Consider the following 21,888-nt stretch of genomic DNA (forward strand, 5'->3'; position numbering starts at 1 on the left):
CAAATTCATCTTCAGCACTAACACCACTGTTAACTTACGCAAAGCAGAAGAGCCTACTCAACTGAGCGAGGGGGCAATATGAGCGGAGAGTCTAGAAACGAAACTGATGTTAGCGCTGCAAAGTGCGTACAGCACAAAGGCAAGCAAGCGAGAGAGCGCGCTCGTGAGAGGGAGAGTCAGCAAAAAGCTTGCGCTGATAACAGTTTGACAGGCGCTCGCCATGTCTAGCGATATAAAGCAATCGCTGAACGTCCAGTCAACTTTCGGCAGCCGCAACAGGTGCACAGTGCAGAAAACTTGTCGCTAATAATTGTAATTAAAGAAAAGCAAACGTAATGGCAACACTTGTGCGTAAACTGATTAGCACTGCAAATGCAGCCAAGCCGGTGGCTCCATACAAGTAAGTGAATGAGAGCAAACAACGAACGAGAGAGAGAGCGAACTGTCAATCATGTATTTGTTGTTGCAGTCAAGCTGTTGTAGCCGATCGCACTGTTTATGTCTCCGGCTGTTTGGGCTTGGACAAGACAACTATGAAACTGGTGCCAGGTGGCGCCACTGAGCAAACAGAGATGGCGCTGCAAAATCTGGAGGCAGTGCTAAAGGCAGCCGATTCGGGCATCGATAAGGTGATCAAGAATACAGTTTTTCTCAAAGACCTGAATGACTTTGGTGCGGTCAACGAGGTGTACAAACGAGGTGAGCATTCCATCAGCTTTATTATTTAGCCGATAAGCCAGCCAGGCATCTGCCGCCTTATCAATCTTCCAATTGGCAATGGCAACAAGAGCAATAACATCGATAACATTTTGCGATTACAGTTTTCAACAAGGACTTTCCGGCACGCAGCTGCTTCCAGGTGGCCAAACTGCCGATGGACGCTCTGGTCGAGATCGAGTGCATCGCCATGACAGGCGCCGTGCGCACAGTTCAAAGCGAATAGCAATTAAAGAACGCCAAACTTTGACCCGGACTCAACACACACACAAGAAATAACAAAATAATAAAAGCAAATAAAACAAACAACAAAAATGTTATTTTACAACTTGCTGCTATCAGTCTTAGCGATGACAGCGTGCACAAGCAGCGTGTCACGATAAATGTAGGCATCGAACGAGAGCAGCAACACTTTGGACACATGTTGTTAGTTGCTAGCGGCACTTGCAACAATTGTTGCCACAGCAATAATGTTGCTGCGTGCGCAGGCGTAGCTAATCGCAGTCTTATGTAAAAAAAATAACAAAAAACAGACAACAACTTTGCATTTAAGCCTTATATAGTTTACAGTTTGCAGCGGCGGCAATTTATCTTTGTTTTTATAATCTTTTAGTTGTTGTTGTTGTTGTTCAGCTGCGGCTGCTGTGCGCCTTTTGTATTATATTTCATCAAATGTTGCTGCATAAATCATTGGCAACATGCGGCACAACTTTTTGGCAATGTTGCTAACGGTAGCCGGTTAGCCAGCCGCTTAGACAAAGCGTTTATTTCACATTCAGATTTAAAAGTTATTCATAATGCCGACAACTTGCCTGCCGCTTGCCTCATGCCGTTGCAACTTGCCTTACTGGTGCCTGCTCCACATTGATGCGGCTGCTGCCTTTTGGGCAATGCCATTTTTGGCTCTCAGCTTCGTTTTGTTTAGCATTTGTTTTGATTTTTTCTCATTGAAATGAATTTTTAGTGAATTTGTCTGCCACTCGACGCTGTTGCATGATTTATTAACCTTGTTGCAAGCTGCTGTCTTGTTGTTGTTATATGCACTGGTGTGAATATGAATGCTGCACTGATGCACGATTATCGCAATTTATTTGTATCTCTCTTTTTATGTTTTGGTTTTTCGTTGTTTTTTTTTCATTTGCTTTGAAGAGCTGGCAACATGTTTAGCACCCGCAGCGCTGGCAACATTCATGTTGATTTGGTTGGCGTGTAATTAATTCGTGGCACATCACAATTTACATGCATAAATATTGTAATAAATACGCATAAATTGATGACAACAAACTGCAACAAGTGATGACCCGCTGCCTGCCTGCTCCCTGCTGTGCTCCATCTGCCCAGACATTTGACATAAACACCTACGCTGTCGCGTCGCTGTTGCTGTTGCTGTTGCTGTGCGCCGTGGCAGTCGCTTTGCCTCGCTATGAAGTGCAGCTAATTAATTTCGACGCACAGGCGACAAACGAAGCCAAAGGGACGCCATTGGCAACACCAACGCGGTGAAAGTGCGCATAATTTACACGCACGGGCCAAGGCGACAAGTCAGACAGACGCCAATTGCGACTGGGTTACAGGAAAATTGCAAAAAAAAATAAAAAATAAAAACAATTTTGAATATTCGAAATTGTTGTTGTAAATTCTTTGGCAATTTGCTTATCAGCTATATGCCTTTGATCGAGCAACTGCTAATTAAACAAGCTGCATGCGGTAGCAGACACCCAAAAGTATCAAATTACATTATTTTACCAAGCAGTTGCAAGTTATCATAATTAATATATTATGCGACGTAAAAAACAGTTGACACATTACTAATTAGTTGGTGCACATGGCGAGCTTTCACTTGTTCTGGTAAGTGTATGTTTGTATTTCAATTTTATTCAAGCATATTATTTAGTTATATTTGAACTTCAAGTTTGGGCGCGCCTTTTTAAATTTAGCATACGTTTGGGGGCGCAAAATAAATTATATACTATCGATATATCTTAAAAGTCGATTATTCTTGCAGTCTCTGCTAAGGTTAGCAGCAATCCTGCATGCTGTCAGCACTTTTGCAACAGCTGTTGATTATTTGCTTATGTCAATATTGACATTATTAATCTTTATTACCTAAGACGGCTCTAATTTAGTTTTAAATTATTAATAACCCTACCCTCAATATAAAATATTGGTAAGTTGTTAATTGTTAAACAATAAAAATTGTGGCGCTTATTACTTATCGATATTTTACATACAACACTGCTCTGTTGGATGTGTAGAACTGGTCTGTCTGTAAATAGCACCTAACTATCTCCTATCGATATGTCGGAATGGCAAAATTAGAGCATAACAACACAACAGCCGAATTTCTCATATGAACTACATATAATCAATATAAATTGCAATGCATGATAACTTAACAAGCCGCAATATAATTAAGAACAAATTGCGGTAACAACGATAAGCAAGTGACAAACAACAATCCAGCGATAATTCGTTAAAAACAAAGTGAACGCCGCTTTGGCAAAAAAAAGGTACAACACAACAACAAGAAGCAGCACACACACACAGACAGCAAAAAACACACGCATACACAAACGCACTTGGTCTCTTTGCTTTGCATGAAAAAGTAAAATAGCAAAAAGCAACTAAAATTTTTTTTCGAAACAACAAAATACATAAAGTTACCCCAGTGAATATTATTTGATACGGTGCTCGCTCGTCAGTGTTTCATTATTATAATACCAATTGTTGCCAACTATTATTGGTTTCATGCAGTACAAAACAACGATTTGTAGCGCCCCGTGTGAGTTTTTCTTTTTTACATTTCTCTTTATGTGCCTGCCTACATCTCTCTGTGTGTGTGAGTACATGCGAGTCTATGTAACAAAGTCGTTGAATTTCTGAAAGCAACATGAAAGATCTTCACTGCGACAATGAAAGTCCGAGAGAGTATGAAGAGGAAACAACGGCAGAGAGAGAGGAGAGACAGCGATTTCTGTGACAAAAAAAAACGTAGGCCGCAGTCGCAGTAGTTGCCTGCTGACTTGCAATTGCAGTGCAAATGAAAAAAATAAACAAAACAAAAAACAAGCAGAAATTCAACTGATCCGTTCGTATTATTTCTTCTGTCTTTTGTGCACTCCTTTATAGCCACACGCCGCCCACAAAGCCCATCAGTACAAAGACAACAACTGCAACGACAACGACGGCGACGACGTAACCGTTTGTTTACAAGAACAAGAGCAACACAAGAAACGCCGTTCGCAGAGTTAGCGTTGGTGAATTAATAGCGCTGCCGCTGGCGCTGCCGTCGCCGCACCGCAGCAGGAGAGCGTACCAGCGTGCTGGTAAAGTGGAGGAGGAGGAGGAGAAGGAAGAACAGTGTCGAAAACGCATAGAAAACATGAATCTAAGAGGAAATCCACAAAAGAAGGAGGGCAAAATGCGCATACGCGCCTTCCCGGTAAGTCGAAAACAGCCGGTATGAGCATGAGCTAGCAGAAACATTGCAAGCGATAAGATATACGTAGATACTACTGATCTGCCTCTCTCACACACTCGCAGACATACGTACGCTTTCGCACTCTCACTTAGTGTGTGTGTGCGTGTGTGTTTCTGTTTATATGGCCGGCCTTCACCCTCACTGGGCGCTGGCTCAGCAGGCTGATCAACGCTGCCTAACACTGTTTCGACAAAGTTCTGTCAGGGTTGAAATTGATGAAAAAGCTTCATCACATTTTAGTTTTTAAGTTACTTTCAATCTCAACTTAGTTTCGACAAATTGTTGTTGTTTTCCAACACACACACACATACGCAGAAGCAGAGCCGCCAGAGTACCGGAAACGCATTGATGACGAGCGCAGACGACGTCATTTGGACAATTGTGGGACGCTAGCGTCAACTGGCGGATGTCAATAAGGCCTACAAACGGCAGCCGCTCGCTTACGGCACCAGCGGGCCAACGCCAACAAATTGCCCGAGGTCAACAGGAGCAACAGCCTGAGCAGCTGCTGGCAACGTCTCAGTCCTACTACATAATTGGGGAGCATCGCTATAGCTGGGAGCGCGCGCTTGGTTCCCATAGTGGAGCCGGCGGCGCGCGTTTGCCTCCTCCGATGTACAGTCACGATCCGAGGATCGGTCTCTTTGGTGCCGCAGCGCCGCAGCCACCGCCACCGTCCAACAATCAGCCAAACAATCTGAATAACCCTACCCAATCACACTATTACCCATCACCCGTACCACCACCACCATCATCGCATTCACGAATTGTAGCTGGCTCAAATAATTTCAATCATCGCTCCCGCAATACACGCAATGCCCTGGGGCAGCAGCAGCACCCACGCATTCAGCACGCGAACGTGCCCCTCAATGTGCCGCACCCACAGCAGCAGCCGCAGCAGCAGCAACAGCCGCCGCAGCAGCAGCAACAGCAACAGATACGTGGCTCGACACGCGCTGCACCTAGCATTCACACGTTTACAGCATTGGGCAGTGTGGCAGCACACGGTGAACACTCCGTAAGATCGACAACAGCTATGCAGCCAGTCGGAGCCGGTGCCTGTGCCGGTGCCACACAAATGCGTGAAATTGGACGCAAGTATCCATTGTGGCTGCCCGAGTATAAACGTCGCGCATTCAATGTTAGCCCCCCATACAATCTGCCAAACATATAAGATAATAAGCAAAACTTTTAGCATTCAGTTGAATTCTAATTTATTCGTCTTTTTCCCGTCATTTACAGGCCTCCATGGATGAGAAGTACGTGGAGGACATATGGGCCACACTGAAAAATGCTATACAGGAGATACAGAAGAAGAACAATTCTGGCCTGTCCTTTGAGCAGCTGTATCGCAATGCGTACAATATGGTGCTCCACAAGCATGGCAATCGTCTGTACCATGGACTGAGCGATGTCGTCTCGAAGCATCTGGAGCAAAAGGTTCGGCAGGAGGTGCTCGAGCGTTTGCATAGCAATTTTCTGCCAAAATTGAATGAAGCCTGGACCGATCATCAGACCTCCATGGTCATGATACGCGACATACTCATGTACATGGATCGGGTCTATGTGCAGCAACGCGGCTTGGATAATGTCTATAATTTGGGTCTTAACTTATTCAGGGATCAGGTGAGTCGTTAAGTCGTAAACCTTAAATTTCATTTGTCTTTAATAAGATAATTGCGAATATTCCACATTTATTAAGTTTAGTTACATTAATTCATTTTCATAATCTATTTTAGATTTGAAGAGAAATTTGCAAATTATCTAACAAAGATAAATGAGGAAACTTTTAGGGAACATAAAATAGAAGTAGTTAGCGTCCAAATGTGCAGCAAATTTTAAATTATATTTAACAACTTTTATACAACTATAAATTTCGAAAAGAACAATTTTCAAATTTTCATTTAAAAATACTTTTAAAAAATAAATGACGCAAATTATATTATATAATATAAACAATTGTTGCTTTAAATAACTGCTATCTTGTTGCTTAAAAATGATAGATAATATATTTAGCATAGACAGTCAAATTGAGTCAAATTGATGCTCTTTGATTTTGATTCTTTAGATTAAAATTCTCAGTCACTATATATAGAAAGTATATATATTTTAGCTGTCAATACGTTCATATACAATACATCAATAGCATATAAATAGATTTTTTAAATATATGTAACAACTATTTAGATGCCTCAGTTATATTAAAGATTTTTATAGAATTATTTCTCAGAAATATATATGCATATGTATGTATATATCTGAAACTAGATGTATTAAAATGAATTGATGAATTTCTTAATAGTTATAGATATATTATCAACTTAATATATTGGAATCTAAGTTTTTTTTAGATGAAATACGTATTGATAAATTTATTACTTATTATTGTTATATATTATTATTTTTATTATTATTATTATTATTATTATTATTATTATTATTATTGTTATTATTACACACAAAAACTGGAATGAGCTTATTTAAGTTTTAAATGATTAAAAATTATAGAATCACATTTATAATTCCTTATTTGTTGTTTCTGCAGGTCGTTCGCTTTCCGGAAATTCAGAAAGCGCTACGAGAGAGGCTGCTGGGCATGGTTATGGAGGAGCGCCACGGTGAGCCGATCAACCATTTGGCGATCAAAAATGCCTGCACGATGCTCATAACGTTGGGAATCAATTCGCGAACCGTTTACGAGGAGGACTTTGAGAAGCCTTTCCTGTCACAGTCGGCTGCCTTTTACAAATTCGAATCGCAGAACTTTCTTGCGGAGAACAACGCTGGCGTTTATATCAAGAAAGTTGAGGCGCGCATCACCGAAGAATCGTCACGTGCGGCGCTTTATTTAGACAAGGATACGGAGCCGCGCATTGTGCGTGTCGTTGAAGAGGAGCTAATTAAAAAACACATGCGCACCATTGTCGAAATGGAGAATTCGGGCGTGGTCCACATGATTAAGAACTCTAAAACCGAGGATTTAGCATGCACATATAAATTGTTTTCGCGTCTAAAGGAGGAGGGCCTCAAAGTGATTGCCGACACAATGTCTGCTTATCTGCGCGAACAAGGCAGCATGCTGGTCAAAGAGGAGGAGAATGGCAACACAAATCCAATTACATTTGTGCAAAATTTGCTCGATCTCAAGGATCGATTTGATCAATTTTTGCTGCACTCATTTAGCAATGATCGGCTCTTTAAGAATGTCATCTCTGCTGATTTTGAGCATTTTCTCAATCTAAATAACAAATCGCCCGAGTATCTGTCGCTCTTCATCGACGACAAACTGAAAAAGGGTGGCAAGGGCGTAAGTAAACGCTAAAATTGATATATATCTATATATATTTATTATATATTATATAAAATGATTTATTTCGCAGATGAGTGAGCAAGAAATCGAAACCATTCTGGATAAAACGATGGTTCTCTTCAGATTCCTACTTGAAAAGGATGTCTTTGAGCGCTACTACAAGACGCATTTGGCTAAACGTTTGCTGCTCAACAAATCGGTCTCCGATGACTTTGAGAAGAATATGATATCCAAACTAAAGGCAATTATTATAAATTGAATTCGATTTTCAAAGCTTTCTCTAATCTGCTTTCCTCTTAACTGTTACAGACTGAATGTGGCTGTCAATTTACATCAAAACTGGAGGGCATGTTCAAGGATATGTCCGTGTCCAATACGATTATGGATGAATTTAAAAGCTATGTAAATAATAACAGTTTGTCATTGAGCGGCGTGGAGCTGACGGTGCGCATTTTGACCACCGGTTTTTGGCCCACACAGGTTATTATACAACTCCCCTTCACTTATATAATATTCCCTTCTATAATATTCAATACTCTATTTATAGACGGCAACGCCCAATTGCAACATACCCTCAGCACCGCGCGAGGCCTTTGAGGTGTTTAAGAAATTCTACCTGGACAAGCACTCGGGTCGGCAGCTGACATTACAGCCGCAGATGGGTATGTTAGCATCATTCTAAATAGCACCTGAGCAATTTCTGCTAACGGCTTGTTATTTTTATTGAATTGCTACAGGCACTGCCTACATCAACGCCGTTTTCTATGGCCGCAAAGCGAATGACAGCGACAAGGACAAGGACGGGCCAAGCTCAAGTTCAAGTGGCTGTGCTGTGCCCACTACAACACGCAAGCATATATTACAAGTGTCCACCTATCAGGTGAGAAATTACTTCAGCTTAATATATAGTTAGCATATAATCTCTATTATGATATGTAGATGTGCGTTTTGTTGTTGTTTAACAATCGGGATGTACTGACCTATGATGACATACACCAAGAGACGGATATACCCGAGCGTGAGTTGGTCCGTGCACTGCAATCTTTGTCAATGGGCAAGCCTGCACAGCGATTGCTAGTACGCAACTCTAAAACGAAAACAAAGGACATTGAGCCCTCGGACGAGTTTTATGTGAACGATGCATTTGTCTCCAAGTTCCACAGGTGAGTATTCTCATTTCAATGACGAGAGATGAGGTTTTATAATTTTGACTTGAACTCGTGCAGGGTAAAGATCCAAACCGTTGCTGCCAAGGGTGAATCAGAGCCGGAACGCAAGGAGACGCGTGGCAAGGTGGATGAAGATCGCAAGCATGAAATCGAGGCGGCGATTGTGAGGATTATGAAGGCGCGCAAACGCATGGCGGTAAATCATATAATCACAAAATTATTTGTTTCCTAACAATTAATCTCAACTTATAATCTTTTTTTTTGTAATATTTTTAGCACAATCTGCTTGTCTCCGACGTAACGTCGCAGTTAAAATCACGCTTCTTGCCTTCGCCCGTGTTCATCAAAAAGCGCATTGAAGGTCTTATCGAGCGTGAATATCTGGCGCGAACGCCAGAGGATCGCAAAGTGTACATCTACTTGGCTTAAAGAGTGTCCACATACTCATCATTTTGCAATCGAATGCCAACTATACACGAGCAACTGCCCCATCTCTCCTCAAATCCCTCTCCATCTAACCCCCACAACAACCTCCTCTCCCTCATTTTCAACTTTTATCAATTCGCAATTAATCGGTAACACAACTATCAACAACTTCAATTAAGCGCCAATGCAACCACGAGCATCCAAACTGGAATCATATATTTTGACCAAGATGTTAAATAGAATAGACAAGTGCGAAATTTGTAAGCCTGACATTCAAAATTGAACAGTTATTGCTAATCTATAGATGGTTATGCAGCTCTCCTTCTTTCTCTCTCTCATGCCATTGCTATCCATAATATAATTTCGACTATTCTCTAAATTTTTTGCAATTTATTTTACACGATTTTTCATCTGCACACCAAACACACACACACACACATATATGCAGACACACACATGCACACATACACTCGCACTCACACTCACGCTCACACTATGTTAATTCTGTTTTGAGGCACAAAACAAGCGCCAACACACGTTTACAATTTAGCAACAACAATATGTATAGCAATAAGCCCACACACACACACAGCTTGGATGGAGAAGCGTAAGCGAAGCAAACTTAAGAATTAATGCATAATGCAAAACTTAATTCTAAGCAGCAGTATAAATATAGCTAAAATAATAAATTTCTAAATGAATAATAAATTTAGTGAGCGTTTCATGTACATTTTTACGCAACTCTCGCCTCTTTAAGAATGCAAAAAAATGCATTTGAAAAGAAAAGAGAACAGAAAGATCAACACTAAACTTAAACCTTAAAACGCTAAATATTTGAGATTCATGTGAACAGAGTTAAAAGTAAAAAAGACATTTTTAAATCGATTTTTTATATAAATAACTGCACATAGTATACGTGAGCAGGCTTTATGAAAACTATATAGGTGTATAAAAGTTGTTTATCTACTACTATTTTAGTTGGTATAGCCAAGAAACATGTCAATACCAGCCCCATATATTCAGCAGTGTTTTCTTTTCTCTATAGTTTTTATTTATGCACACTTCTGTGTTATTTTTCATTCTTTAAAATATTGAGAAAAATACGAAAAATTAACTGCAAAATGATGTGAGTCCATTAAATAAATATAAGCGTAAGCATGAAGTCAGACGAGCAAAAGGCGTTTAAACGAATTGTATATAATTTTTTGTTCTGATGTATGGAAAAAATAATATATTATATATATAAAGATATATATATATATATATATATATATAAATAAAACGTATATGAACGTTAAAATGTACATTGTACGTGTTATTTGTGGAATTACTGTAAAATAGGGCAATTAACTAGAATTGTTGCGGAATACCTAAAGGAAACCGTCAATTCTCTGATCTATTCAAAATAGACACAACTTTATATATTTACGTTAAAGTAAACCTAAGGAAGTGATGCTTGAATGTAGCAAAAATTAAAAACGTTTCATCATGATTTGCTTTTATTCAGGAAAACTAAATGTTATATATTTATTTAATTTCTTTGGAAATGAGTTCAGCTAGGGGTTTGCTAGCTTAAATTGAAGCTCTTAACTTAATATCGTCTACACTTGAAAAAGGAATTTATTTTATAAACATGCCTTTTTTGAGCTATTTCTTATCAACTGTTGGCGCTAGTTAATTACAGGTGTTTTTTAGTTCGGTTGGTTTCTAATTTTCGCCAGCTGTAAATGCTTTGCTTCAACTGTTTTTATACCCTGTAGCCAATACAATTATAATAAATAAAAGCTTGAAATATGAATTCTGTATGAGCCTATAAATCGATTCGTTGCGATTTATCTTCGTACTTAAAGGCTGCATTTTTGGCTTAACTAAATAGGTACACAGCTCGCAAATTGGATCGATATCTTCCAACTGTTTCAGATGCTCAACTTGGATTTATAGGGAATAACTTCTAGTAATGTTTGGCTGAGTACAGGGTACTTTCAAGCGAAGCAAATTTTGTTGTAAATAAACTTATCTAACTGGCAAATAGATAGCTAAATTATAATTATTTATCAATTAAATTGGACAACTTTCGTGCCGACCACCCGACTCGGTCTCGCCCGCCTGCGTGCACGAAGCTGCGCAAATAGAAGTGATTTGGGGATTTTGATTTTGAAAATAAATACGCTAAGTTGTTGGGTAAACAGAGACACTGACACCAGCGACGCGTTGCGACGGGGACAAAGACAGAGGCGCCGATTCCAGTTAAGATTCTGATGATGATTTTGATTCGATCGAGTTCGATTCGATCTGACGCACTGATAAGGCCAAGCCTCAGCGCGTGTGTCTTGGCGGCCACAGACAGACAGAGAGAGAGAGAGCGAAAGCGATGGAGAGAGAGAGCAGCAGTTGGAGGCGCTCGAATGGAGCCTTGCTAAACAAAAACGAATCAAGTTAAGACATTAATAGTCGACCGATTGGTACCCTGTACTCTACTAATTTTGTGACTATAAATGGCTTTAGATGCAGATAAATGTTTGAATTCAGGTACAGATATGGATATCTTTATAGGTTCCGATATCGATACAGATGGTCATTGAGTTAGAGTTATAGATATAGATATAGATATAGATATAGATATAGATATAGATATAGATATAGATATAGATATAGATATAGATATAGATATAGATATAGATATAGATATAGATATAGATATAGATATAGATATAGATATAGATATAGATATAGATATAGATATAGATATAGATATAGATATAGATATAGATATAGATATAGATATAGATATAGATATAGATATAGATATAGATATAGATATAGATATAGATATAGATATAGATATAGATATAGATATAGGTATAGATATGGATGTGATAGAGATTGAGATATAGCTATAGATATATAGATTGAGTTACTACTCAAAGTAACATCTCTTTTCAGTCACTTATCGCTGTGAAGTTCACATACCCACTCATTTGGATTACAGGGTATCTGCATGTGATATTGCCATACGGGCAAGTTGTGTGCACTTTAGACGCACAATATTTGTGGTGTATGCGTCGCTCGCTCAGTTGCCGTCCGTTTACCAAGCGCAGCGGTCAGCACGCGGTCGCAGAATTCGAATTGGAACTGTGAAGTACCACCGATCGGAGCAAAAAGCTAACAACAGCAACAGCATCAGCAAAAGTGGAGACGGTATCCAAAACTAAAAGCTGCTGAAAGCCGAAACCATTTGCTCGCGTGCTTGCGTGTGTGTGTGTGTGCAGAACAACGGGCGTAAAAACAAGAATATATATATATTTATATATATACATACAAATAATTTACATATATATATGTACTTTTTTGATATATGTAGAATACTTATGAAAATAAACAAATCTACGTCAGAAGACGGCAAACAAAAGATATGAACACGCCGACGCCGACGCCGCCGCCGCCGCCGTCGCAGTCGCTGCCCACAACAACGTCCGCGTCGCAGCCAAGGTTCGCTTGAACGTTAGATGAATCGAATAAATATAATTTTTTCCGATTTTTATTAACATTTGTTGCGTCGCTGTTGTTATTGTTGTGTTTTATTTTTATTTTTTTTTTAACGGTTGCGTGTGTAAAGTTAGTGACCTTAGAGTGAAGCATGATTTAACCGTGAGGAAAACTGCATTTGAGTTAGGAATCGAAATCGGATCGAATCGTAGCAGGCCCAGACAGCATTAGCAATGCCTTGGAGACTGTCACCATTCACTTTTTGAATCGAACCAGACTAGAACACTTGGCTTAATTACACAAGCGATTCTAGGCTAAAATTTAACAACAAATTGACATTATTCTTGATCCGTTTTTGTCAACTTGTTACGGAAATTATTCATTCTTGTTTTGGGAGTCTAAAAGGGGTTTCGGGATGAACGAACGCCGTGTTTTCTGCACGAATGCTGAGACCATGGGTCAGTCCACATCGCCGCCATCTACGCCGCGCGGCCCTCCACCCTCGGCCCAATTCGAACAGCATCAGCAGCAAAAACAGGAGGAAAAGTATGAACAGCAGTCAAGAGTACAAGATGCAAATCAAACTGTGCAGCAGCCTAAAGAGCTGACAAAGGATGAACAGCAGCCATCACAATCACCAAAGCCGCCACAATCGGTGGAAAACGAACTGCCGTACCTATGCAGTCAGTTTGCTGCGACCAACTTGGCGGTTGGTGGATGTGAGACGACTGTTGAACAACACAAACACAATTCCAGATCGACGCCCATAACTACGGAACACTATCGCAATCAGCTGCAGAAGCTGCGCAGCATTTGCGGCCATGCGGCCATTATGAACTTTGAGCTGAATAACATATTCCTTAAGCGACTCGAGGAGATCGACTGCCTGGATGAGCAATGCGGCGGCGATTCGGTGGGTATTGGAGAAGGGTGCTACATAGAATACTATAGTTATAATTTGCTTGAAGAACTGCTTCAGCGAGAAACTGACTTCCTAACTGCTCCCACTATAGAATATATCGTCACAGCTGCGTCTGGTCACATTTCAAGATTGGGTCGATCTGCTGCTGCATGTGAACTACATTATCTTTGGCAATATGTCCGCCATGGAGGTGGAGGCTTACGAGAAGATCATGAACTGTTTTCAGTCGGTGCGCGGTGAGCAGCAACAGGCCCAGAATGAGAATCGTAAGCTGCGCAAGGATATGTGCGCCATTATCAAGCTGGTTCAGCAGGCTTTCCATCACAACACCTGGAACACGAATGACATATGCTTGGAAACGTTGACAGTCAATCAGCTATTGGGCATACAGGTGGATCAGACACGTCCGGAGAGCGAAACCGAGAAGGTAGGTTGCCCATTTGCTTATCAACAGGGCCTGCTAGGGGCAGCATTCATATCATCGTGTGTTCTTCTAGAAGGCCGAGACTACTAAAGCCCAGATGCAACGCGTAAAATATTCTGATCGAATTGTATTCAGTGAATCCAATCGCCGATAAGTGCATGCCATGTTTGTTTTGAACTTTGTTTTTGATTTTCTTTCGTCTTTGGTGTTCGAATTTAATTGACTTGAAATAAATTAGTTTCTCTTTTATCGTGTTATCTAAAAGCGTCGTATTTGACTTCTGATTGGCATTATTTGATTGCAGGTAACCAAAGACATGAATTCTCTGGCCAATGAGATGGCCGCCAAGCACGACGAGGTTTGCCGCCTGCAGGCCCAGATTTGTACCCTCGACGAGGTGGTCCAAACGGCGCGGCAGAAGCTCATTCTCAAAGACCAATGCATAGCGCAGCTCAATCAACAGGTGAGCGAAACAGCGAAAGAATTTATGTTACGTACGTAATCAACTGCAATGCTTCGACAAAAGATGCAAAATTTGATTGTAGATTTACGTTTTTCAATACTTGATCCTCGAGGATCATTTTGATCTTAGCACTGAATTGAAAGAGCTGGCCATAGATGACTTCAGGGTTTTGAGCCTAAAAATGATTGCTAAATGCGAATACCAAATTAAGTCTATTCTATATCTGAAATAGAAGATCGCTTAGTTTCCAATTTGAAGATTATTCTCTATTGCATTTATTGAATTCATAATTTGAGCTTGATATTGTAGAACGAAGGTTAGAAGCGCTCAATGTATACATTTAGTTATTCCACATAGATAGAGGGAACATAGAACTATTCCATTGGTCAGAAGGTAAGCCATGGTTACTATATGGTGTATATATAACATATAGATATAGTGTATATATATATCTATATAACAGAAAGCTAAAAAAGCTGCAGATCTCTTAATAACCTGCCACGCCCTTGGAAGGCATTATCGCCTTCGTGGCTTCTATACAAAGCGTTTCGCTGCAAATAAATAAGCTCTTCTGCGGCTGTTGCCGACTAGCAGATACTCTGAACCCCCCGATCTGCGCCTTGAATTATATTCCATATATACAACTTTTCATTTGACATTTATTGATTTGAGGCCATATTTTGTTTTGGGAGTATTTTTTAATCTTTTATCCACACACAACACTTAAACAAAATTTGAGTTTAGAATATATACATTTTTGTGTTAATTTATAATCTGTGAATGCTGTTTAGTTGGCGGAACTACAAGATTGCATGGCAAATATGACACAGGATGTGAACAGCAAGTCCAGACTAGTTGAGCAGTATGAGGAGGTCTTCGATACGATGGACTGCAGCAGCTGTTTGTTTGACAACATCAACGAGAAGGATCAGCAGGCGAACCAGCTGATGCGCCTGCTCAATAAGGAGCTGACGGAGTTCATGGATCTCTTAAGTGCCAAGGACATTCAGGTCATGGAGTGTAGGCGAAAGCAGCTCTCCTGCATCTTCGAGAGAATTGTAGGTCATTTGCTATGCGACCCCAGTTCGAGAACATTCACTATAAGAACCTCCAAACGATTTCTTAGAACTCTGATCGCAGCGAAACACTTGGCGAATTGGAAAACTTGCGCGCACAGCTGCGATCATTGGATGGCAATATAGACGAGCTGGAAGTGCCGTCTTGCTGCGACACTCAGCGATCCGAAGATAATTATGATAATCAGCTAATCGATGGACTGCGTCGGCGATTAAAGACGATCAACGAGGTCAACAAGCAGCTGAACAGCAGGTGCCAACAGGCGGAAGCCCAACAACGATGTAAGTATTAAAAGATATATACATCTATATAGAATATATATTGATCTTTGATCTGCCTAGTTGAGCTTATGAATATCCGCTGCGCTTTCGAAGCTGAGAAAGAAATCAATGCGAAAAATAGCAAAGCCTTGAAAGAAATAGCTGATCTACTCTCCAAGCTGGTAAGAAGATTAACAAATAATATAAATTATGAATAGAATTTAATGCAAGACTGCTTGTGTCTGTCGCCAGCGCTGCTCTGATCTGTCATATGAGGAAATCTATACTGAAAAATCTACAGAGAATCCATTTTGTATAGCCATCATGGAAATGTATGAGAAGTTAAACGAGCTGGAGAACAGTAAGGAGGAGGAGAACCTGCAATTATTCGTAAGTAATGCATATTTTTAAAAGGCCGAAGGCTTTCTTATCCAAATGATCGTATGCCAAATTCAGGCCAACAACAACGAGCCCACAACACCTGCCCACAATACATAGCCGATAACAACACCTACAACAACAACAATTCTTAACTTGTGGACCCCCCGAAGCTGCTGAAGCCTAGTTTAAATTAGTTTAATTTAGTTAAGCTTTTACACTTGTTACCATAAGCAAAAAGTTGACTTTCAACTTTAGCTATAAGTTGCCTATAATGTACAGACATATATCAGCCATAAAAATAATGCATCAAGTTCCCGCCAAAAGCAAAACTCCATAAGCCAAAAGTTGCAATAAACTGAGTGCACTTCTGCTTCTGTTTCTCGTGGAATGGATATATATATATATATATATATATATATATATATATATATATATTATGTATGCAAATGCAATAATGAATTTGCTCTACACATGCAAATTGTAGGCTAAACGAGGGCTGTACGAATACTTCTTCAGAATTTGGTTTGGTTGACGTCAGTGGAGATAACTTAAGATTTATTAAAATAATTCTTTCAAATGCCTAATATGCATGCAGCCAAGCGCAGCTTCCTTTCCAGACAAATATATGAGTTTTCACGTCAATGGATCTGCGCTGCTGTGCTCTCAACTTTAAATTTCTTAGTTTAGGTAGATATTATATTGTTCGTATTCCAGGTTACTATTTTGCAGAAATCACTTTTGTTGGCTTTAAAATTACATAATTTAAAGGTATGTCGAAGTTAATCCTATCCAAATATGTATATAAATATCACTATATATTACTAAACGCATTTTGTAATGAAAGTAATCCTAGCAATAAACAAATATTTAATCTAAATAGATAAAAACTTGGAAAGTTTGAACTATTAGGCATCAGTTGCACTTGTTTTGAGCTCTTATATTAGCAGATTTATTTCCAAGCACAGCTGAAATGAGAACTATAATTACAAATAAAGCCCTCGCTTGCAAATATGTGCACCAGCCAAGGTATGTAATAAAATTGCATTGGCATTGTTATATATATATCCTTATATACCATTATATACCGCTGCAGTTCCCGACATTCCATTCGCGTCGTTTGATTTATGTACTTGAATATTTTGTAAAACAAAAATGAAAAAACAATCTGAAACCTGTCGAAGCAATGACTTACTCTATTGTTAACATTGGACAAATACAAACCGCTTGATACTCCAATGAGTTCAACTGGAATCGGAGTGAACCCTGAAAGGCGGTTAAGCTGCCTTCCGTCGCCTCGGGCCCGCCCCCTAAATTAGCTAGGAGCAGAAATAGGTTTCGTGTTATTTATTTACCCACAATCGACACGCGAGCTAAGCGAGCACTGATATGCATATCGATGAGCCTGACAGCAGCAGGAGGGTAAAGAGAGAGAGAGAGAGACAGAGAAAGAGCGAGCGAGAAGTAAGACTGACAGCAAGCTATCAGCCAAAGGCAGCCGAACAGTCGCCGGAGTAGTCCAGGGCTCAACGTCAACGTTGCTGTTTATTCGCGTGAAACAAATCAAGCTTGTCGGGGGATAACAGTAAACCGAATCCGAATACTGAATACCGAAAACCGACAACGGAATAGTGAAATATGAAATCGGCAAATATAATAATCAACAGCGGTGTTGCCAATGTTTCACTTCGTCGGGCCTCACTAAATCAAGACATAAAACAAACAGTTTACGTGCCTTAATTAGTTGCACCCGCAACAGACACAGAGCTAGCAACTGCCACCCGCCTCTGCCGCCACCAACTTTTAAAGAGGACGACGACTTCGACATTGTTCGTCTCTGTCCTTACTCCTTTGGCAACGAACTGAACTGAAGTGTCTGGGCGAGGCGATAATATTTACCAGGTGCCAGGACAGCGAGAAGGACGCTTCGCTGATGCCGAACGGATACGTGTGCAATTAAGCAAAGTTTCTCCTTTGAGCCAGCAAAATCACAAACTTGGCCAAAAGTGCAAATTGTTTTCAAGTGCTAGCTGAAAAGCTGAAATACCTGCAAATGAAGGTGCTCGAAAAGTGTGCAGGGTGAAATTTATAAGTGCGCTGATTGACGACAAACAGCAACACGAAACTTTACTAATATATCAATTGTCCCGGAGTGCAGGTGTGTGTTAGGGCTGATTGTAGTTTGACAAAGTTTGAAAATTGTTCTGTGACTTGCTTGACAATTGCAATTAATACGAGTGCTGCCTTTTAGATAGTGCGTGTAATATTGAAAGCGTAAAAAATAATGAAAATTACTTTATTTTTATTTCAAAATATTCAGGCGTTTATCTTGCATTTAATTTTTGATTTTTGGTATCAAAAGTTACCCTGCAGATGATCGCTTTATTCTGTCCTTTGAGTGCTCAAAAAGTCCCTCGGCTTGTCTTTGTTAAGGATGAATATTCTTTGGCAGTTGGCTTTCCTTAATACGCCAGTTCGTGAAGCTGAAACAGACTTAACATTACTTTTAAAAAAATTGATAACATATTTACATTAAATTAATATTTAATTCTATATCTTAATCACAAAAGATTTTAAGTTAAATTTTTGCTATATTTTTTATTAGTTTGAACATATTCTTATTTATTTCAATGTCTGATCAAGTTCAAGTTAACAAAAATCAGTTCAAATATTTACAGAAAATTTAAATCTAATTCAGTACACTTAAAATGCTTTCATAAAAACTATTTTTTATCTCTCAAAATTTTTTCATAAAATATATCGCTATATATCTTTCCATCATATATATGTTCATATATTCCTAACTAATACGCCTTAACAAACAACTTGCAACATTAAAGACTAGCTCAGATTTAAACACTTTCGCCGCACAACAGACTTTTCCGTAATCGATTTTCACATGAAATTAAGTAAAATATCTGTGTCAGGCCCCAGTAGAGCATATGAACGACATTTAAAGGTGTTATAAATGCGCGCAGCCATGCATTCAATCCGATTCAATCGTGGAGCGCGTTCAACGATATAATTTCATATCGAACGCACGAAAGTTCATTCTCAAAATCCGTGTCAAACAGTCAATATCATAATACATATCTATAAAAAAAACTATTGATGCCAGACAAGCGAGAGTTGGAGGCGAAAGTGCTAAAGAATTGGAAACCTAAACTTTGCCACCCACAAGTACGAAATGTGATTTGCTTTTATTTCCGTGACAAAGTTTTAATAGCAATATTATTGGACTGAAATGAAATGGTAATGAAGGCATTTATAAATATTTTGAGCGAGCTGCACGAAAGCCCCCAAAAAACCATTTGACACCGCAAGCAATCGAGGCAATCGAAGCGACACATAAACACAGGGAAATTGTTGTTTCTATCGGTCAACACAGGACTAGACATGGTAAGCCAGGCAATGCTTTAACTTAGAATGTTGATTGAGCTTGAGAGTCTATTGCCTATTGTAGACTGAGCCAGGCGAGGATTGTCCGCATCGACAGCAATTGGAGCACACGCTGATCCATTGCCAGGCGCATTCGGAGCTGTTGCAGGCCACAAGAGACAATTATCTGAGCATTATTGAGGAGTTTCAGCGTGATCTCGAAGAGCTAACGGAACATGTACAACAACAACAGCAACAACAACAACAACAGCTGCAACAAAGTGAGACACAAATGCACAAGGAACTGGAGCAGGCTTATAACGAGGAACCGCCACGAATTGAACTGGAGCTGCAAGTTAGAGCTTGAAAAAGATTATATAGAATATAATATAATATATATAACATATATATATATATATATTATATAACTCGATCTGTATAATATAGATTTGGTTCATTATAATTTTCGCTTGTAGAATACTTTCCAAAAATTCTCATAATTTTGCCAAATATATATGAATTCTCTTTTTCCCTTTCTTTTTTGTACCACATCATAATACTTAGGAACTAAGTAATCCAAAGAGCTATTTAGTGTTTCGTAATTATTTATTATTAATTTTTTTCAATTTTATTTGTTTATGCAATTATTTTTTATTTCTTGATATTTAATGGAATATTTGTTTCAGGAAAAATAAAAAATTTAATTATTTAATTTATTTAATTATTTAATTTATGGATCACTCTTATTTTTAAGCTTATATGTAATATCTGCAATTGATATATTTATCAGTATTTTCTTTTTTGCTGTCCTGTAAATGTGGCTCATTTTTCATTTTTATTTTCTCTTACCTTGAAATCACTTCAGGTCTCTATAGAAAAGTTCTCAATATAATTAATTTTCATTCTTCCTTCTGTCTGCATAATTGATTGACTTCACTTCTTTTAAAACTCTTTTTCATTTACATTTTATTTTAATTTATTAATTATATTTATTATTTTAATTAATTAATTTCAGAACGATCGACTGGTTTGCCAAATCGAAAGTCTGCGGAAGACTTTGATGGTACGTGAACAGGAAATCGAGCAACTGCGTTTTACTCTAACAGGTTATATCGATTTAAAAGAGACTAACAGACTCCAGGATGAAATTGTAGCACTGAAGCAAAAAAATTGTAAGTTTTTTGATGAACTATTCGAAGTGGGCCATATAATCGGAAAACTGATAACTGCAGGTGAACAGTCACAGAAAGTTCTGGAAATTGCTAGTTTGCTCAAAGCTCAGGAGGACGAGCGACAGAAGATAATGAAAAACAATGAATCAGCGATGGAAATGTATGAGAAGCAACATAAGGAACTGCGTCGAGCGAATCGTGATGTGCAGTGCCTGCAGGACCGCTTGAGCCTGTTGGAGAAGAATCAGGAGGAGCTTAAAACAGAGGTGAGTTGGCATAAAACTTAAGCCAAATTGATTGGCACAATACGTTTTATGGTCCCAGCGGAATATGCTGCGCGAGCAGGTCTCTGCCCTGAAGGAGAAGGACGCCGAGTGGAGTGGAAAAGATCGAGCGTTGTGCAATCAGCTGAGATACCGAGATCAGGAGCTTAAGAAATCACGTAGTTTGCTGGACCGTTTGTATAAGGCGAACGAGGATATGCGTCTTGAAATGCGCGCCGTTGCCAGCGAATGTAAACAGATGCAGCTCAAGCTGAAGTATGTATGCGGTACGGTGGATCCGATAGCGTTGTTTGAACCGAGCCTAAACAGTATAAAATCCCTCTCTGTAGACAGCAGACGAACGTAAATGAGCAGCAGAAACAGATCATTGAGTCGTTCCGCAAATGGAAGGATGCACAGATTCGATCGGATGATGCCATGCGTCAATGCATCCAGCGCGCCGAGGAGCACATCAGCCTATTGCTGGAGGAGAATCAACGTCTGTGCGAGGAATACCGGCGCCTTTATAGCCGCTATGAGACATATCCTTCTAACCAACAGCAACCAGACGGTGAGGTATCCAGTGGTCGGACGGAGAACGACGAAGTGAGTGGCAAAGCAAATATACATACAATATTTATGCTGAGTTTCTAATTCAATTTCCAGATGAGTGATCGTTTGAGGTTTATGTCAAGTACGGCACAGCGCCTCTCTGCACAGTGCCAAGCACTGAAAAGTAATTCGCTGGATTTGTCCATAATTAAATCCATGCGAGCCGATGAACATTTGGAACCCGAAACAGACGTGTGTTAGCCGGAAAATGATAGTCAGCATCTAGCATGCAGTGAGAATCTTATTAATACATCTCTTCTACTTGTGGTTTATTGCATATACGATAATACTCATACTTTTTACAATTCTGTTTAATAAGCGTTTTTATTTTAACACACATTTGGCCAACA

At 39.4% G+C, this 21,888-nt stretch overlaps 3 protein-coding genes across 6 annotated transcripts; all 3 read left to right on the plus strand.

Moving 5' to 3' along the window:
• The first annotated feature begins 250 nt into the window (after positions 1 to 250).
• On the plus strand, positions 251 to 1,026 carry LOC111601190 (rutC family protein UK114). The gene is made up of 3 exons (XM_023317669.2): positions 251 to 400; positions 470 to 699; positions 822 to 1,026. Exons 1-3 carry the CDS (start codon positions 336 to 338, stop codon positions 941 to 943), a joined length of 417 nt encoding a protein of 138 aa, XP_023173437.1. The 5' UTR covers positions 251 to 335; the 3' UTR covers positions 944 to 1,026.
• A 1,986-nt stretch (positions 1,027 to 3,012) lies between these two features.
• On the plus strand, positions 3,013 to 9,797 carry LOC111601153 (cullin-3-A). 4 transcript variants are annotated; one of them, XM_023317628.2, is made up of 11 exons: positions 3,013 to 3,227; positions 3,847 to 4,159; positions 5,441 to 5,824; positions 6,744 to 7,505; positions 7,579 to 7,749; positions 7,818 to 7,988; positions 8,056 to 8,170; positions 8,246 to 8,388; positions 8,448 to 8,671; positions 8,735 to 8,873; positions 8,954 to 9,797. In XM_023317628.2, exons 2-11 carry the CDS (start codon positions 4,100 to 4,102, stop codon positions 9,104 to 9,106), a joined length of 2,322 nt encoding a protein of 773 aa, XP_023173396.1. In that variant the 5' UTR covers positions 3,013 to 3,227; positions 3,847 to 4,099; the 3' UTR covers positions 9,107 to 9,797. The 4 variants fall into 4 exon arrangements, with proteins under 4 accessions (XP_023173396.1, XP_023173397.1, XP_023173395.1 ...); XM_023317629.2 differs by lacking the exon at positions 3,013 to 3,227 and adding an exon at positions 3,289 to 3,499; XM_023317627.2 differs by lacking the exons at positions 3,013 to 3,227; positions 3,847 to 4,159 and adding an exon at positions 4,395 to 5,339 and having other exon boundaries at positions 8,954 to 9,795.
• Positions 9,798 to 12,694: 2,897 nt separating this feature from the next.
• LOC111601159 (golgin subfamily A member 6-like protein 1) lies at positions 12,695 to 21,739 on the plus strand. The gene is made up of 12 exons (XM_023317637.2): positions 12,695 to 13,502; positions 13,618 to 13,938; positions 14,240 to 14,398; positions 15,190 to 15,456; positions 15,525 to 15,756; positions 15,817 to 15,917; positions 15,988 to 16,125; positions 20,507 to 20,663; positions 20,724 to 20,929; positions 20,988 to 21,202; positions 21,277 to 21,532; positions 21,593 to 21,739. Exons 1-12 carry the CDS (start codon positions 13,005 to 13,007, stop codon positions 21,737 to 21,739), a joined length of 2,697 nt encoding a protein of 898 aa, XP_023173405.2. The 5' UTR covers positions 12,695 to 13,004.
• Positions 21,740 to 21,888: the final 149 nt, after the last annotated feature.

This window comes from Drosophila hydei, unplaced genomic scaffold (assembly GCF_003285905.1).
Source record: "Drosophila hydei strain 15085-1641.00,03,60 unplaced genomic scaffold, DhydRS2 tig00008114-arrow-pilon, whole genome shotgun sequence".
NCBI classification, from domain to species: Eukaryota; Metazoa; Arthropoda; class Insecta; order Diptera; family Drosophilidae; genus Drosophila; species Drosophila hydei.

Bases quoted from the DNA above. Each gene is read 5' to 3' on its own strand.
- LOC111601159 (XM_023317637.2), top strand. From the start codon at position 13,005: ATGAACGAACGCCGTGTTTTCTGCACGAATGCTGAGACCATGGGTCAG. The intron at 13,503-13,617 runs GTGGGTATTGGA...ATATCGTCACAG, and splicing joins AGCAATGCGGCGGCGATTCG to CTGCGTCTGGTCACATTTCA. The intron at 15,757-15,816 runs GTAAGTATTAAA...TGATCTGCCTAG, and splicing joins GGCGGAAGCCCAACAACGAT to TTGAGCTTATGAATATCCGC.
- LOC111601190 (XM_023317669.2), top strand. From the start codon at position 336: ATGGCAACACTTGTGCGTAAACTGATTAGCACTGCAAATGCAGCCAAG. The intron at 401-469 runs GTAAGTGAATGA...TTGTTGTTGCAG, and splicing joins AAGCCGGTGGCTCCATACAA to TCAAGCTGTTGTAGCCGATC. The intron at 700-821 runs GTGAGCATTCCA...TTGCGATTACAG, and splicing joins CAACGAGGTGTACAAACGAG to TTTTCAACAAGGACTTTCCG.
- LOC111601153 (XM_023317627.2), top strand. From the start codon at position 4,605: ATGTCAATAAGGCCTACAAACGGCAGCCGCTCGCTTACGGCACCAGCG. The intron at 5,340-5,440 runs GTTAGCCCCCCA...CGTCATTTACAG, and splicing joins ATAAACGTCGCGCATTCAAT to GCCTCCATGGATGAGAAGTA. The intron at 8,672-8,734 runs GTGAGTATTCTC...GAACTCGTGCAG, and splicing joins TTTGTCTCCAAGTTCCACAG to GGTAAAGATCCAAACCGTTG.